Source organism: Egretta garzetta, unplaced genomic scaffold (assembly GCF_000687185.1).
Source record: "Egretta garzetta isolate BGI_Z169 unplaced genomic scaffold, ASM68718v1 scaffold207, whole genome shotgun sequence".
Classification (NCBI taxonomy): Eukaryota; Metazoa; Chordata; class Aves; order Pelecaniformes; family Ardeidae; genus Egretta; species Egretta garzetta.
In genome coordinates this window covers 460,327-478,096 of record NW_009260185.1, presented here as the reverse complement: position 1 = coordinate 478,096, position 17,770 = coordinate 460,327, and the positions used below count along the sequence as shown (strand labels likewise).

General features: G+C 51.8%; 2 protein-coding genes across 3 annotated transcripts in view; one reads left to right on the top strand and one right to left on the bottom strand.

Annotated features, from left to right (window-relative positions):
- The first annotated feature begins 136 nt into the window (after positions 1-136).
- On the top strand, positions 137-10,712 carry FAM118B (family with sequence similarity 118 member B). Of its 2 annotated transcripts, none has more exons than XM_035897481.1 (8): positions 137-185; positions 4,544-4,621; positions 6,774-7,026; positions 7,402-7,629; positions 8,838-8,966; positions 9,410-9,614; positions 10,229-10,288; positions 10,401-10,712. In XM_035897481.1, the coding sequence occupies exons 2-8, from the start codon at positions 4,551-4,553 to the stop codon at positions 10,412-10,414; spliced, it is 960 nt and encodes a 319-aa protein (XP_035753374.1). In that variant the 5' UTR covers positions 137-185; positions 4,544-4,550; the 3' UTR covers positions 10,415-10,712. The 2 variants fall into 2 exon arrangements, with proteins under 2 accessions (XP_035753374.1, XP_035753373.1); XM_035897480.1 differs by having other exon boundaries at positions 9,329-9,614.
- A 483-nt stretch (positions 10,713-11,195) lies between these two features.
- Positions 11,196-17,770, bottom strand: part of SRPRA (SRP receptor subunit alpha) — a 9,555-nt gene continuing 2,980 nt past the window's right edge. Inside the window, exons 2-14 of the mRNA XM_035897493.1 lie at positions 17,631-17,714; positions 16,364-16,527; positions 15,278-15,438; positions 14,991-15,144; positions 14,349-14,502; positions 14,050-14,156; positions 13,747-13,865; positions 13,372-13,458; positions 13,108-13,280; positions 12,793-13,006; positions 12,550-12,713; positions 12,316-12,414; positions 11,196-11,976 (exon numbers count right to left, since the gene is read on the bottom strand). Coding sequence (XP_035753386.1) covers positions 11,848-11,976; positions 12,316-12,414; positions 12,550-12,713; positions 12,793-13,006; positions 13,108-13,280; positions 13,372-13,458; positions 13,747-13,865; positions 14,050-14,156; positions 14,349-14,502; positions 14,991-15,144; positions 15,278-15,438; positions 16,364-16,527; positions 17,631-17,714 — 1,809 coding nt within the window. The 3' untranslated portion in view covers positions 11,196-11,847. The remainder of the gene's footprint in view (positions 11,977-12,315; positions 12,415-12,549; positions 12,714-12,792; positions 13,007-13,107; positions 13,281-13,371; positions 13,459-13,746; positions 13,866-14,049; positions 14,157-14,348; positions 14,503-14,990; positions 15,145-15,277; positions 15,439-16,363; positions 16,528-17,630; positions 17,715-17,770) is intronic.

Here is a 17,770-nt window from a genome sequence, read left to right as displayed (position 1 = left end):
CTCCCCTCAGCGGCGCCGCTCTGTCACACACGCACCCCCCCGCGCCTGATAAGCCATTTTCCGGGACGATCCCCCCCCGAGAAGGAGCCTCGGCCTCCTCCCTGCCCTCTGAAATGCCATGTTCTTGCTTTTCCCTCAGGTTTAGCGTGACAGGGGGCGAGGAGGGGGCGCAGCGGAGAGGAAAGGTAAGGCCTCGAGGCGCCGGGCATCCCTGAAGGTGCGAACCCCCCCCCCCCCCCCGACAGCATGTCCGGCCCGGTTTGCTTTCCAGAAACACTCAGGGAAAGCCAGCCCTGCGTGCAGGATCGCCTGGCTTGAGGCCGTCCCGCAGCCTCATCTGCTGGGGCTTCAAATCAGGCGGGCCAAAGCGAGCCTATGTGTGAAGGGGCTGGCCTGGCGCCCGTCAGGCGATGCAGGCTGCTCTGTGAGTTTGTCGGGGTACAGACCTCTTCCAGGCCTCGCTGTGTCACTCCCTCTCATTTTTTCCCGAAGCCGGTGGGACCCTGAAGCACGTGGAGAAGCCCAGCATTAAATAAAAACCTCTGGTGTATTTTAACTCGCATCCGAGGACGCTGAATTTTGTGTTCGTTACGTCTGCGCGAACAGAAAGGAGCAGGGCTCGTTTTCCTTGCGCCACCACTCCCTGTTATCTCTGAAGCCTGTCCCTTTTTAGGATGGTTTTGACAAGCCGTGCAGGCCTGCTCCTATTGCAACTCCCACATAGAGGGACCAAGCTTGGGAATCGGCCAGGGATGACTCATTAACGTCCTTTCGGATGCTGGTAGCCAAAACATAGCGGGTTTTAAACTATAACATAACATTTGTCTTATCCCAATGTCTTAAAGCTGCTTAGTTTAAAAAGGAGATCTGAATTACAACCCTCACTGGTGGTTGTTCTTCTCAGCATTCAAAGAAGCTAAAAATAATCGATGAGCAATGAGCTTGCACTTGTTTCTTTAAGTAATTTGAGGGGGGCTGTTCTGGAGGAGCCCCTCTTCCAGCATGGAGCTGGCAACACCCAGTTTTTACTTCCCTTAAACTTTAAACGTTTGGGTCGAGCGTGCAGGTGTGGCTTTACTTTTGTCTATTAGCTGCTGAGCGCGGAGACAGTCAAAGGGCGGCTGCAGTGACTTCCCCATCCCCTTTAGCGATGAGTTGACGGAGAAAACGTCTCATAAATTCCTCGGGGTGGTCCTGCAGGCCGGGGTCTGACATCGCCTGAGCAGCGTAGTCCTGCTCCGCATCTTTCATAGAATTCCCACAAGGTTATTGTAAATATACACTGAAGTGTCAGCGTTAATTGGGCATGTTGTTGTGGTGTTTGGTTTTAGCTCGGCTGCATCTTTGTGTTTCATGCGCTCTCGCAGCTGGATGTGTCGCCTTTATGTTGTGTTCGGCATTGTTGTGGTTAGGTTTATTCAGTGTTGGCAACTTGGGCGTCATTTAAAGGTTGGGGTCCCTTGCTGAAATCTGTGCCTCAAGGGCTTTAGGGCAAAGTAACCGATTTCTTCGGTGCGGAGGGGAAGGAGAACGCCGCAAACCTGTGTGGGGACTCTGTAAGTGCAGAGATGTTAATAAAGGTGATGAGAGGCAGGGCTGTGGCAGGAGAACGGGGCAGGCGAGCCAAGAACCCACAGAGTCTGGTGTTTACGCTTCTCTCCGGCTCCCTGTAGTCTAAATAGCTGGAAAGTTCCCGACGTCTCGAGGGGGCAGGGGAGCCAAGAACCCACAGAGTCTGGTGTTTACGCTTCTCTCCGGCTCCCTGTAGTCTAAATAGCTGGAAAGTTCCCGACGTCTCGAGGAGGAAGACTGGGGAGACGCTTCTTATCTCGTACGTGCCCTCGCTCCCTCTCCTTCATGGCACCTGCGCTCACGGCATGGCCAGGTACTGCAGGGTTCCCTGGGCGCTTTTTTCCCTGCGGCAGTGGTGCCACGCTCTGAGGTAATGCTATTTAATTTCGGTTACCTCCACCATGCCGGTGGGATCGGTCCCCCTGGAAAGCAGACTTTCTCCCCAGGCTGAAAACCTGCTGGCTTAAATCTCTTGGCTGAATTTCCAAGGCTTGTTCTTAGGAGAAATAAGCACTTTTTTGGAGACAGATGACAACTAGATATTATTTCTGATTTTTTTTTTTTTCTCCTTTTTGGCTGTCTGTGTTAAATAGAAGTGAAGATGGAAGTTCATGATATTAGACAACCATTTCTTGGTAACTATAATTACAAAAGGTGGTTTTCTTCCCCAAGCTCAAAGTGACCTTTGAAATGTCCTTACTGCTTTAGTGGCACTGAAAGATAGAATTGACGACTCCGTTTGCTGTTCAGAGTAATGCAAACGCGTAGGACGAGAGAAATGGGAGCAGAGCTGAAGAAGCAAGACAGGGGAAGGTTTAGGTAGGAGTTTGTACGCAGACTTGGTGTTTGAGAATTAGCGGATAATTCGTGAGGTAAAGCTAATATAAACTTAAATTATATCTGTTAATTAAGCCGCTGGAGAAACTGGGGAAGGTTTTATCTTTGGCTGTTGGTTTGCTCCCTCGGCAGGAGTTCACCTGGACGGCGGTGGGAGTTCAACATGTTGCTTTTCACAAACCTCTTATTCTTAAATATTCCCCTTAACGGAGGTTACGTGCTTTAGTCCCTAGCTCATCTAAAGTGTCCTTGCACCGTTAATTAAAATTTGGCTGACTTTGTGGAAGCAGCCTGTTCTTCCAGAAGAATCAGCTAATCCAAAATGAGAGATCTAACCCTACTGGAAAGAAAAAAAAAAAAAAGAGGGGTTTTTCCCCCCCTTGGTGTTTTCCACCCCGATTGTGCTGGGCTGTATTCACTCAGGGCAAGTTTGATGTTACCGCCTGACTGATCGTGTGCCCAGCGGGTCCTCCTGCCTCCCTGACAGCCACCGCCTGGGAGCGGGTGTTTTTCCGGCGTTTTAACTCCCCAAAGTGGTTCACCCCACGGCCTGATGCTTGCAGGCGTTTGCGGGGTGTGAGTTCATTGTCAGAACGGCGTCGAAGCGCTGTCAGGCTCGACGGGGTGTTGGAGGAACGCAGGGTACAGCGTTCCAAAGGGTGTGCGACGGAGGAGGCCCTGCAGGAGCGGAGCCTGTAAAACCGGGAGGTGCAAGCCATTGGCAGGAGCCTGGTTCCTCGCTTGCTAAATGTATTTGAAACTTTAATCCAAAATCCGGACTCTACAGCAAAATAAGAATCTGATTCTTTGAGGCGATGGGCAGCACGTGCTAGGTGGTGTTGCGGGACGCAGGTTGTGAAGAACAGCTCTCTAAGGTTTATATTACTGTATTGTTATTATAATAATGATATATTATTATCATAATGATAATTACAACGTTTTCAGAAGTGGTCAGAAATGAAAGGCGGGCGAGCGTTCTGAGTGCCTGCGGGAGTCAGTGTGCCCCGTTTTCATCGCCCCCGTGCTGAAAGACGACGGTTATCGAGATTATTGGGAGGGTTTCTTAAACGATCCCTGCCAACGTCCGCAGCGCAGCCGAGGTTTCGTACCTGCAGGGAGCTGCCCCGTGCGTCACCCGTCAGCGCTGCTGCTTTTCTGCGGCGAAGCGGTCGCGGGCATCTCGTTTGTAGGACAAACGCTGAGATGTCACCGAGGCTGCAAAACCTGTAAAAAAAAAAAAGAAAAAAAAACCAATTTTGGGGCCAGCAGCTCTTGCACAGTGTTTCCATTTGGCAAAAGCCTGCCTACCAGGATTTGTGCTGGACTCTTCAATGCAGTTGGCAAGGAAAAAAAAAATGGATGAGGGTGAACAGTTCTGTCTGCTTTCTTTCCCTTCTAATAGTCTTGTTTTGGAGAGGGCTGTACGCTGGCAGACCTTTTGTATTTTATGTCACAGGCTGTTGAAAGAGTTCTCAGACATACAACTTCCTTTCCACAGGCTTTATGGTCATATCCCGTCGCCTGTAGATGTACAGCAGGCTGGAAAATCATAGGATCACAGAATCATTTAGGTTGGAAAAGGCCTTTAAGATCATCAAGTCCAACTGTTCCCCTAACCCTGCCATCCCACCACTAACCCCTGTCCCTAAGCAAATCCTTCTCTCATCACCGGAGAATGAAAAATGCTCTCGGTGGCTTTTTGTAGCCGAGAAAAATCTTTTTGTCTTCCTTCCCTCCCGCTGTTTTCCCAAGCAGCAAGTTTGCTAATGGGCACCACCTTGGAAAAGGGGGAGCGCCTGCTCCGAGATACAGGCTGTAGGGCAGAGACGATCGGCCAGGGTGAAATGGCCAACAGTGGTCTGCCAGTGGTGGCTGCGACCCAGTTTTTGTACAAAACAGCCCTGCAATTTTATCAAGCTGCGTTGTAAAGGAAGTTAAGGAAGTAGATGAGAGCCACGGGGCAAAGTTCAGGAACAAAAAAGTGCAATTCTCAGCCCGAAGGTGATCTCATAAAGATAACAAATCCTGGTATTTATCTGCCCGTGAAAAGCTGGCTCGACAAAAACCTGCGGTCTGTTCCACGTCCTATTGCATATATGTAGTGACTTTGCTTGTGGTGATTTGTCTACTATAGAAACTGGATGGCTTCTACGGTGAGCCTGGGTAAAGAAACATTGTTGGAAGATGGAATGCCACCTGCAAAAAAGCCCAGGTAAATTTAATTATACTCCAGTGAATTTCTTCTAACGAGAGCTTTTTCCGTAACCTTGCATTGTTCTTGAAAGAGCATGACACTTGGCACCAAGCCCCAGCAGACGTTTCGGTCGCTGATCCAAGAAAAGCGCGCTGTCTCTAGCCGTGCCCTGTAACCAGGATTTTCCTGCCGTGCGTGGAACAAAGGCCTTAACACCCAGAACCTTCAAGGTTGATGGGGTTTTGGGTTTTTTAACCCCTAAGCCAGGATGCGTGGTCACACACGAAGCTTGCTTTATGGTACTGTCTCCATGGTTTTGATCGGCGTTAACCCTAGCTCAGGTCCTCTCCACACGTAGGATCACGCCCGATGTGGTGGTCGCGCTTCTTCCCTTGAGTTGGATGGCGGTTCCCGGGAGGACAGGCAATTACTCAAATTAGTATGATTTTCTGCATGTAAAGGATGAATAATTCCGCTCTGGAGGCTCCCTGTACTAATAATTGGGTCGTCTCGCGGTTCTCCAAGCAGGGGCCTGAGCATGATGCTAACTTGGGGCACCCCCACGCTTCTTTCCACCCAAGGTTGGTACTGTGGCTGCTGCCATAGCACGGGCTCGGGAATGAAGGCATCGCCGTCTGCAAACGAGCAGCTAATTCGTCCGGGGAGCTGTCTTCCACTGATCTGATTTATTTAGGAGCTGTGGAGGGCTGGAGGATAGTTTCTGTGAGGGAGCCCTGGTCCTGAGGTTGGTCCAGTGGCTCTGGAATGAGCAGAAAAGAGGCTGGGAGATTATTTTTTCCTTGCTCAGGATATCAGGGTAGAAACAAGTGTATTTATCAGCGTGGGAACAGAACGCCTCTGTCAGAGCTGTCGCGTAGGACGTTAAGACTTGGGTATTTGTTACTATTTTGGATTTCAGTCCCTAGGTTGCTGGTTGTGGTTTTATACTAGCTCATTAGCATGAATACTAATTGATTCTTCGCGGGTGAGGCTTGTAGTCCCAAAATTAAATCCCCTTTATCACCACTAACAGTGAAGACCTCCTCGAGAAAAGCGTTAACTCGTCTGCTTTCGTAGGCAGTACCGGAGGGAAGGCAAAGCTCCATCTGTGTAGCGTCGGTTTCCTTTCTCCTTCCCACTAAATATCACATGTTTGCAGATAAAATCCATTCCTTCCAAACGAGCCGCCTCCCTGGGCTGCTGCTTCGACCCTCTGGGAAACTGGAGCTGAACCCCTGCTTCAGAAAAGCAGCTTGGCACCAGGCAAGGCATGATGGGGAGAGGCACGTCGTGCTTAATAAATAATAAACATCGAATTTTAAAAGCACCGTGCAGGTGTAAAGCTAGGAAAATAAGGAAGAGGGGAGGAGGAGGAAGGAGAATATAGCCCCGCAGCTCTTCCGCGAGACTCTTTGTGTCATCTGGCCTTCCAAAGATTGGCCTTACGTTGCAAGCTAACAGGGAGGGGATTTCTGGTACGGCCACGTCCTGCTGAGGTCTCCTCAGCAGAGGGGGGCCGGGAGGTGGGAAGGTCCCCTCCAGGGCAGAGCTCGAGGAGGAAGCCTTCGCTTCCTTCCTGTTGTGCTGGGATGAAGGGGGCCGTTGCCTCCAGCCTCCTCTTTAGCACCTTACCTAAGCCAGGCGCAGTCGCGGCTGCGTTTACTCCCCGCGTGGGGGTCTGACGCGTGCTGTGTCTCAGTGTGTAAAGAGTATATATGCGTGTGAACAGCCATTAATAACATATTCCGTACTGCTCACCACGCCTTTCCCACAGTCTCCAGGCTTTCTGCTACATTCCACGTAACTATTATTAACAAGACCTCCCTTATTCCAAATTTTAATTGGATTAGCTTTGCTTCAGAAGTATTCCGGGCTGGCATTGTCTTCCCTGGTAACCGTCTCGCTAACGGACTCGATTGCCAAATATTTTGTAATTACGTACCTTGGAATTGTGGGCATTTGTGATGCTGATCCGTGGGGCTGCATGCTGTCTTTGAGGGACACCGAGCTGCTCCTCTCATCCTCTGTTTATCAGAGGACGCTAATGGACACACGTTGATTCAAAATTTAGGCAGAGGGTACCGCCCTTGTCCTTGGTCTGTGCGTTCCACGGCCTGAGACACACTTCCACCTACGATGGTACCAGCTGTGCTGCTTTCTCCTCTTGCAGGAAGCTGTTGCCAAGCCTCAAAACCAAGAAGCCTCAGGAGCTGGTTTTGGTGATCGGAACAGGAATCAGTGCAGCAGTTGCTCCCCAGGTCCCAGCACTGAAGTCTTGGAAGGGCTTAATCCAGGCCCTCCTGGATGCTGCTATTGACTTTGATCTCCTGGAAGATGAAGAAAGCAAACGGTTTCAAAAGTGTCTCCACGAAGACAAGAACTTGGTTCATGTTGCCCACGACCTTATCCAGAAGCTGTCTCCGGTGAGTGTGCTTGTCACGCTGTACCTAAATATTCGGTACCCCACCCCGAGCATAGGATCTGGCTTTTGGAAGCAGCCAGATGTGGTCCTCCAGCATGCCCCCACCCCCACAGATTCCTCTGTCTGCAAGGAACAAGCACGGTCACTGTGCTGGGTTCCTGAGACATAACTTTGCAGTGGACACTGACTTCTGGGTATTTTATTGGGAGTACGGCTGGGGGGGAGCATCCACCTCAAGGCAGTAAGTGCTCTGTGTTTGCCTCGCGAGGACCTAGGAGGTCTTCAAGAAACACATGGGTAGTTTTTCATCGACTCGTTTGGCACGAAGTGGTTAAAAGAAGCCAGGCTCTGATCTTAATCTGTCTCCCCTTCTCAGCGCACAAGCAACGTCCGCTCAACCTTTTTTAAAGACTGTTTATACGAGGTGTTTGATGACCTGGAATCTAAAATGGAGGATTCTGGGAAGCAGCTGCTTCAGTCTGTGCTTCACTTGATGGAAAATGGGGCACTTGTGTTAACCACAAACTTTGATAACCTGCTGGAACTGTACGCAGCACACCAGGGGAAGCATCTGGAGTCTCTTGACCTCACTGATGAAAAGAAGGTAAATGATGATGATTTTTTGGGTTTTTTTTTGTCAGGGCTGAGCTGGGACAATGGCAGGACAGTGGCGGCTGCGGGATGCGCCCTCACGCCCGCATAAGGGGATTGTACTGTTTGTAGTAATTTAAATGATGATCGACAAACTCCAAGCAGAGGCTTTGACCATTTGGGGCACTGAGCAGAGGAACGAAGACGAATGCTTGTTTCTGAAATGCTGTGCTTGCTGGCGGACACCCACTGCTCAGGAGGAGCCCTTAAGCCTGGTATTTCTTTGATCTCTGTCCTTGAAACTTCTGGCTTGGCCTTGCTGAAGAACCGCAAGCCTTGCCTCCATGTAAGGCTTGGGTTGATGTTTCTAACCAACGCTGGAGAGACAAAGCTGACCTTTCTATTTTTATAACGAGCTGCGGAGCGCTTTTTGCGACAGAGCGTTCTCGGGGCTGTAGCCTTCGAGGCTTCCCTCTTGCCCCGTGTCCTCCGAAACGGCTGCATGGCTCCTGCTGTGGGTGTCTCCGCGTGCTCCGGCTTCTTCTGCCCTGCTCTCAGATTCATTGCTGCTCACTTCACGCAAGCTTCCCTCCTGCCCCAGTCAGGCAGAAAATCAGACTGGGAAACCCTGAGCTCTTTGCCACCCGCCCGCCTCACCTTTCCACCGTGGGATTTACCAGTGGGGAGCATCCTGTCCCTCCGTTTGCTTGTTAAACACGCGCCATGTGCAGGTGCTGTGCAGCGCTTGGTCTCTTTCCATTCTGACTCATTTCTGCGCTTCACGTTTCCTGCATGACCTCTTAATCTGCATGGCTGGAAGTACTTACAGTGTTACAAATAAGCATTCTAATTATTACAAGCTTAAACGAGCTAAGGTCTGCAGGAGTAAACTGAGAGCCTGGGAAGTGGCTTTCTGAAATGCAGGTCAGCTGTTGAGCTCCCTCAGAGCCTAGAGGGGCCAAGAAATAAACTTTATAGGCTTGGGAAATGTGCTGACATGATATTTATAGAGTTTTCCCCCTTTTTCTGCCGAGTCCGGTGTATTGTTTCTGTCTGTTCCCATCGCATTCACCAAGTGCTGACCCAAACAAGCGCTGTAGCTGCAGGCCGTGGCGGACTTGTGACCTCTTGAGGAGATAAGATGGAACATGAGGAGGAAGGTGCTTCTTTGAAAGGCTTCCCCAGCACGGTGTTACTGACAGCGCCGCGGGTTTTGCGCAGGTGCTGGAGTGGGCGCAAGAGAAGAGGAAGCTTAGTGTCCTGCATATCCACGGCGTTTACACCAACCCCAGCGGCATCGTGCTCCACCCGGCCGGGTACCAGAACGTGCTGCGCAACACCGAGGTCATGGTGAGGCAGCCCTGCCTTCTCTTCGGGGCCTATTTTGGGGACCCATACGTTGTCTATACGCGTATCCCACTAACTGTCAGCTCCCAGCAGGCCCGTGTGTTAACCGGGCATAGGCTCGGCTGAGTTTAAAGACTGGGCTTCACGCAGGGTGGTGGGAGAGTCCTTAATTTTGTGAAATAGAAGAGGAGGGACAGGTTCTCCAGCCCGCTAACCTGCAAAAACCCCTCCCCACATTTGCATTGAGGACGATTGAACGATGACGCTCCCAAAGAGTCTCATCGGTGGTGAGGCAGATGCTGCCTCTTGTGCCTTGTGAAGCTCAGACTTGCCCTGACTTAAGAACGTCTTTCCCTTTTTTAAAGCGAGAGATTCAGAAGCTGTATGAAAATAAGTCATTCCTGTTCTTGGGCTGTGGTTGGACTGTTGATGACACCACGTTTCAGGCCCTGTTTTTAGAGGCTGTGAAGCACAAGTCAGACCTGGAGCACTTCATGCTCGTACGGAGGGGAGACGTGGATGAGTTTAAGAAGCTCCGCGAGAACATGCTGGACAAAGGGATTAAAGTGATTTCCTACGGCGATGAATACACAGACTTGCCCGAATACTTTGAGAGACTGACGAGCGAGATCGCCATGCGGGGTCGAACAGGTACAGGGGCTACGGGCTGTGCAGGACGCCTGTCTGCGTACACCCGCCATCTCCGCACTTAACTCAGGGATCCTGTCACATGCAACACGGTTCTCGACTGTCCTCACGGGCTTTGGAGTGTAGGCCCCTCTGTGCTGTATTATTCCTTAAGCTTTTTTTTTTTCCCCCTCAAAAAAAACAGTCTGCAAGTGTAGCTGAATTTGGGGGTTACTTTTATGAAATCACTGTAGGTTCTTTTAGAGTTTAGACATCTCTGCCGCTTCCTACACGCCCAAACATTATTTTTCACGTGCAGCTGCAGTTGTTTATTCCCTTTGTTGTAAGAGGGCATTGCGGTCTTGCCATTTGGTCTCACTGACCGAGACGGAGCTAATGCTTTAACTTCCAAGAGATCTTGCTAATAACTCACAAAAATGGGGAAAAGCGGCGAGTTCGCTAGCCAGAGCCTTGCTGGCACGTGTTCCAAGGGTAAAACCCAGCCCGAAAGGCCTGGCGTACCAAACTACCATGCACTGCCCACCTCGCTTGGAGTGTTTGGTGTTCAACCTGGGGGGCTGCCTTCCCACTCCGGGGGGCTGCCTTCCCACCCGGGGTTGCCCTCCGCTCTCTCCTAGGTGTGCCTAAGGAGGGACAACAGCTCAACGGCTCGGCTGCTGACCACCCTGAGATAAAAGGTGAGGCTCTCCCCACGCTGCGAGAGGTTTTGCCCTTTCCAGCCCCTTTGTGACCCCCCGGGAGGCCGGCGGCTGCTGGGGCAGGTTTTGCAGAGCCTGTACTTCCCCACAGGATGCAGCTCCTGAGGATCAGCCTCACCCCAGGATCTGTGCCACAGCGGGGGACTCCCTTAGGACGGGCCTAAGCCAGAGCCAGCAGCAGTTTAAGGCTGGTCTGGGGGAAGAGCAAAGCCCGCTGCTGTCAAGCTGTCACCCAGGCACGCTGAGCCCAGCCGGGATGCTTCAGGCACGGGACGGAGCCTCCTGGACAGACACACGCCTGGTTTAACATAGTCACTGTCTTTTTATCAAGGTTGCACACACCTGGGGAGCATGGACTCGCCAGAACTGCAGCCTCCTCTAATTTCATACTTAGTGCTTTTGTATTCTGTACTTTCAATTAAAAAAAAAAAAAAAGGAAACTTGAGCAGGTTTTTGTTTTTTTTTAACTTGAAGCTCTATAGTTTTCTAGTCCTGTCTTTATACTGTACAGTATTTTGTATGTTGAAGCTTATATTAAAGGCCTGTTCACTTCACTTTTGGCTGGTGTGTGATTTCCACTCCCTCTCAACCACCTCGCGCAGGCAGGAGGAAATAGGTCCTGGCTCGCAGCAAGTTATTTATACACAGAGAACAAATTATGAAGTTTATTTCATATAAATTATGTCTCTTAGCAGACAGCATTCAATTTATTGCACTATAGCACATCTGCGATACAGAGCTACAAGACATCGTAAGAGAGTTTTGTATTATTCAGTGTAGCACTTCAGACTGGGATCAAGAGGCACTCGAAAGGGGGGAGGAAGGGTGCAGGAAAGCAGCAAGCAGCCACCATTATCTTCCAGTATTAATTTTTTTTTTTCTTTTTTTTTTTTTCTTCTCCTCCTCCTTTTACCAGCAGGCAGGAGCCAGGCCGCGATTAACGCTCTCAGACCAAGCTGCTGCAGCTCTCCGGTTCCTGCCTAAATCCACGGTGTCTGGGTACCCTGCTCCAGAGTCGCAGCGATGACAGAAACTGGGACCTTAAGGCAATTTTAACATCTCCTCCTCCAGCCCAGTGCAGGTTTTTGGTTTAACAGCCACCAGCAGCGACGCAAACAGCCAGATCTTCTTATCCTGCTCGCCCCTGACAAAAGTCACTCCTATGTTCTCCCTTAAGCTGGTCTTAAAAACAAAATAATTCAAAAGCAGCTCAAAAAAAAAATTGCCTTCAAACCCTCCAAAAAAGCACAGCAGGTCCTTTGCGCTGCCCCCCTCGCCGTGCAGCACGAACAATACAAAGCTCTGGATTCAGCCTCCCCGCGAGGGAGCCTGCATCACTTAAAACAGAACGAAGGAACCCAGGGGAAGGGCTTTTGCTGGAAAAAAAGGGGTTTTTTTTATCCCCCCTCCTCCCAAAAAAAGAATACCCCTCGCGCCAGGACCCCTTCGTTCTGCTCGGCACTACACGGGAAAGACTAGTCGGTAACAGGGTAAAGCATGTTCTTCTCAGACAGCTGCAAACAGCGATTTGGTGGGTTTTAGGCCTTCATGAGCGCTGCGACCACGGCCTTGGCGTTAAGGCTTCGCAGATCACAGTAAGTTTGTCCGGTACCAACGAAAACGATGGGCTTGCTCGTGATGTAGGTCATGGAGATGGCGGCGCCGACCTGCCGAGGAGGACAAGCACCCTTAGCCCGTGAAGCCAGCGCGACCTCCTCGGGGGAACGCGCCAAAGAGCTCATCAAATATTCAGCCTCCTCCTACTTCTTGGCTCTGCATGGTCCCTATACACCCCGCTGCGGTAACGCGTATGAACCCAGAGACCTGACGGCCCCGTTTCCCACCTGTGCGGAAATGGGACTGCTAAATTTTGTTTAAATGGCTTAAATGCAAGAGGAAGGCAGGGGACGGCATCCAGGACAGCGTGGAAGTGCCCTATGTCCGTTGATTCCCTTCTCTTCCCCTCCGGGAAGCTCCGCACGGAGCCATCTCAGCAGCCTCCTTACCTTGTCATCAATGGTATCGAACTTGGTGAGGACAATCCCGTCAATGAGCCGCGGCGTCTGGGCCATGGAGTGATCAGCCAGGGCCTTGTTGAACTTGACCTGAGGAAGGGAACAGAGCAGAGAAACGCGTTTGCGGTGCTGCCGCTGTCCAAATCTCCGATAACACCTACAGAAGGGGGTTTTAGTTGGTTTTCCTCCCTTCAATCTTTCAGGAAACAAAGCCTCGCCGCTCACCAGCTGGTCCACTGCCTCATTTCCCACCAGCGCTTCCCCAACAAACAGGACAAGATCGGGAGCATTGACGGCGATGAGTTTGGCCAGTGCCGTCATCAAGGGAGCGTTGTCCTGCATGCGGCCCGCCGTGTCCACCAGGACCACGTCAAAGCCCTGGTTCCGAGCTGGGGAGACGAGGAGGCAGCGTTAAGCAGGGATGCTCCACCCAAAACAGCGTCTCCCCACCACCGGGTTTCCACCTACCGTAAGAGATGGCCTCCATGGCAATCCCCGCGGCGTCCTTGCCATAGCCCTTCTCGTAGAGCTGCACCATTGTCCGCCCGCCATGGTTCTCCGGAGGGTGCAGGGCGTTGAGGCGACGGGTGTGGGTGCGGAGCTGCTCCACCGCTCCCGCACGGAAGGTGTCACAGGCGGCGATGAGGACGCTGAAACCGTTCTCGATGAGCCAGAAAGAGATCTGTGGGTGGCAACAGGTCAAAAAAGAAGAAAAAAAGCCCGTTAGCAGCTACAGCCCGACCTCAGCAGCTGGCCCAGAGAGGCAGGAGGACCATGTCCTACCTTGGCCAGGTTGGTGGACTTCCCGACACCGTTGACGCCACAGAAAGTGACCACGTAGGGTCGGCGATGGCGCTGGGCATCCATGACATCACGGAGGACATCCACGCGACGCTGGGGCTGCAGGATCTGCACGAGAGCCTCCTGCAGGGCCTGCTTCACCGTCGAGGTCACCGCTGGGAAGGAGGAGATGGAAGGAGAACCTGTCACCCCTGGGGAATGCCCCCAAGCCCCGAGCCCCAAGCAGGAAGCCACAGGGCCACTTACTGGTGAACGTTCCCATCACCTTCCCTTCCAGTTTCTTAGCCACCGACTCACAGAGCTGCACTGCAATCTCAGCTGCCACATTTTTTGCTTTGAGAAAGAGCGAGAAGAGAGAGGAGTTAGCGCTGCCGCGAAGGTTACACACACCGGACACTGGCGTCAAGGATGGAGTCAGGGTGCAGGATCCCCACAAGACTACGCCGTTGCCCCTGCTTTTGATGCGCTGCTGAGGGCTCCCCAGAGGCAGGACAGGACCCCACCACAGTTCCTGTGGGTGAGGGCGTCCCAAACCATGGGCGCTACCCCACACCAGTGCCCAGCCACTGGAGCACAGGGAACCACCTCAGCCTAACCCACTCGCAGCGGATCCAGACATACCGATCAAGTGATCCTTCATCTTCTCCAGTACGGGGTCCATGTCCTCTCTCGTCAAGCTCTTGGAGCCCACCAGGCCCTTCAGCATGCCAAACATGCCCCCCAGGCCACCCTTCTTCGTGCTGCAGAGAAGCGGAGGAGTTACCTTCGGGGTCAAGGAGCGAGTTGCATAGAGCACCCAACAGCAAGAAGAGCCCACCATGCAGCCAACAAACACACCAATTTGTCCCCACTGCACTACTGGTTAGACTGGAAGACGAGTTAAAGGAGAGAAATATCAAGAGTGGGGGCTGCAGGAGCCTGTACCTGGGTTTCGAAGGGTTCTGAATAACCTTCTCCTCCTCAGCTTCATCATCGCTCTCATACTCAAGGTCGTAGAGGCGGCCAGGCTCCCTATTTCGATCCCCCAGGGCCTGGAGAGGGGGGGAGGGGAAAAAGATGCACCCTAAAAATCAGCAACTGCTTACTGTCCTCTCCCCCTGCCCGCTGTCACTGTGACAACAGCTCTCCTCAGCAGCAGGGGTGGCTCTGCAGAGACTCGGGGGGTTGGCCCCATCTAGCGCCATTTGCAGCTAGCGGGACGTAGCGACCTGACTTTTCCTTACTGTATCAGGGTCAAATTCCTCCACGGGACAAGCCTCCGCGCTCCCGTTGGTAGCGGAGTTACTGTAATCGAGTACTTTGGCATTAGAGTTCCCCAGATCCCACACTCGGGGCTTCTTCCCCTTCTCCTTCTGTGCCTCGGGCTTTGGAGATTTGCTGAAATAAAGAGTGGAAACACGTTTTGTTCAGTGCAGGGAAGCAGCAGCAATTGCCTCCTTACCCAAAAAAGGCAGAAATTAAGGCTAAACCTGGCTGATTCGGTCTCCGGAGTTTATTTAGCTGAATTTTAACCCTGCATCAGACCGCTTTACCTCGAGCCAGGCATCGATGCGCTGCTGCCCTTTGCTTGCAGCAGGAAAGCCTCACCAAAAAGAGGTCTGGACCTCTCCCAGGCAGGCGCTGGGTTTCTGCCTCTCCCAGGGAAGGGATCGGGCTCTGTTACCCCACAGGACCCTGAGGGTGCCCTCTCCTGGTCTTTCCAGCAAGGCAGGAAATGAGGAAAAGGGAAATAAGGTGCAGAAAAGCTCAGTCTGACTTCCAGGGGTCACCAGAGGAAGGAGAGACTCAGCCATGGCCGAGGGACACCAGGAAGAGCTGGTTTGAAGCACAAGCAGACTGACCGGCCGCCTGTCCTCATTCCCCACCTGGACTTCTCCCCCGCTTTCATGTGTCTCCTGAAGAATTCCTCCCGGTTCTTTTGCAGGATTTCATCCTTGGTCAGTTCCTCCCTGTCCCCGGCTGCGGAGGGCTGCTTGTCACCCGCGGACACTTTACCGGGCACTGCGACAGCTTCAGTTCCTGACAGAAAAGAGCCCCAACATGAGCTCAGACCAGCGGCTGGGGGGTACGAGAGGACTGGGAAAGCGCAGGCTGGGACACAGAGCTCTGGAGTGTTTATTCCCCTCCCCATATACCTTTCCCGTAAACTCACCTTCTTTTTTGGAACCTTTGTTCTTCTTGTTCTTGACTTTCTCCTTTGGTTTCTCCCCTCGGGTTTCTATCATACACTTGACAGTCTTCTGGGACTTGAGAGACTGCTCAAACGTCTTCATTACCGTGGGAGCTCGGATTTTACTGCTCTCCTCTGCGTCCCTGCGGGGAGGTGGCCCGTTAGCCTCAATTTCAGCTCTGCTTACCCCCACCCCCCCGTCTATCTCTGCTCTAAATGGAAATTTGAGAAAAAAACAGGCTCTGCTACCGGAGGAGGCGCATGAAGTCATCTTTAAAATCAAAGGTGCCGTTTAGGATGCCCAGGGTGCCTTTCTGCTGGAACTCATTGCGATATTTGTCTCTGAACTCCTTGTGAACGTCATCTATCAACTTGTCGACGTAGGTTAGAGTCAGGATCTTCTGAAACCCCACCTGCAAAGCAGCACAGCATAAAGGTGTTGCTCTTTCAGCTCATTTAATCAGAGCATCTAGCTGGGAAGGAAGCGACAACCTCCCCGTTTGATAGGGAATTCTTTAATTTCGGCAGGCTTCAGGCTACCTTCCCTAATCTGACCTCCCGACCTTTTAATACGCTCTCAAAAAAGAAATAGGAAAAACCAAACCTCAGTAAAAATGGATCAACTGTTTCACAGCAACAAAGACACGTAGCGAAAGACCAGAAAGGTTTTTGCTTATCTTTAGGCACACAGCGAAGGTTGTGTGGATTTAGAGAGATAAGGTACGGGGAGACTGAAAGGGAGAGCTTTAAAATATTTCCTAAAGAAAAGGGGATGTCACATTCCCACCTTTTTTTCAACAAATCTGGTTCAGGTAAAAAGTTTTATTAGGCTGCAGCAGGCTGTCCAGCTTCTGTTTGAGGTTTAATGAGTTGTAATATTATTGCAGAGGATTAAAATCAACCGCTACCGCAGCGGCGTACGACCAACGCGTCCACCCACCAAGCCCCCCAGAGGAAGGGGGGAACCTGGCTGCGCCGGGATCGGCACTATTTCAGCTCTGCTTACCCCCACCCCCCCGTCTATCTCTGCTCTAAATGGAAATTTGAGAAAAAAACAGGCTCTGCTACCGGAGGAGGCGCATGAAGTCATCTTTAAAATCAAAGGTGCCGTTTAGGATGCCCAGGGTGCCTTTCTGCTGGAACTCATTGCGATATTTGTCTCTGAACTCCTTGTGAACGTCATCTATCAACTTGTCGACGTAGGTTAGAGTCAGGATCTTCTGAAACCCCACCTGCAAAGCAGCACAGCATAAAGGTGTTGCTCTTTCAGCTCATTTAATCAGAGCATCTAGCTGGGAAGGAAGCGACAACCTCCCCGTTTGATAGGGAATTCTTTAATTTCGGCAGGCTTCAGGCTACCTTCCCTAATCTGACCTCCCGACCTTTTAATACGCTCTCAAAAAAGAAATAGGAAAAACCAAACCTCAGTAAAAATGGATCAACTGTTTCACAGCAACAAAGACACGTAGCAAAAGACCAGAAAGGTTTTTGCTTATCTTTAGGCACACAGCGAAGGTTGTGTGGATTTAGAGAGATAAGGTACGGGGAGACTGAAAGGGAGAGCTTTAAAATATTTCCTAAAGAAAAGGGGATTCACATTCCCGCCTTTTTTTCAACAGATCTGGTTCAGGTAAAAAGTTTTATTAGGCTGCAGCAGGCTGTCCAGCTTCTGTTTGAGGTTTAATGAGTTGTAATATTATTGCAGAGGATTAAAATCAACCGCTACCGCAGCGGCGTACGACCAACGCGTCCACCCACCAAGCCCCCCAGAGGAAGGGGGGAACCTGGCTGCGCCGGGATCGGCACTCGACTCCCCGAGACCCTTCCAGAGCCGGGAACGACGGCACCTCTGCACCCCCCAAAATCCTGGTTCTGGGGGTGGAGCTGCAGCTGTACTCGCTTAAAACACCCGTTTGCTTAAAAGCAACGAGCATCATGATGCTCCTTCTCCCTCCTTCCAGACCGCACCAGCGCTGACTCATGGGTGGTTTTCCCAACGTACGGCTCAGCGATCCCCATCGTGCCCCTTCCCAACCGGCACCAGCTCCTGATGGGCCCCAGCTTCCCCACGTTGACACAGGCAGCGGCTGGCATTGGGGAGGAGGAAAACACCACGGCCAGGAAGAACCCCCCCGTTACCAACGCAGGAGCTGCCTGGTCACCCAAGCTCCCCGTCAGATTTTGTCAGGAAGGCAGCAGAAAGCCTCACCCCTTCAGGCAGGTATTAAATGGCGTTTGGGGTTTTTTTCCCCAATTCTCCCCCAAGCAAGAGTCACCCAAACACCCCTTTTCCCAGGGGTTTCAGGGCACTTCCCGGGGGTTTCGGGGCACTTACCACAAACACCAGCTCAAACTGGTTGTCCAGCTTGTACTTGAGCGTGAGGGCCTCATGGGTGAAGGAGTTGTTGCCACCGCGCTCCTAGGGGAGAGGAACCGTCAGCAGCAAGGGGACCCCCCACCACCCCCCGTCACCCC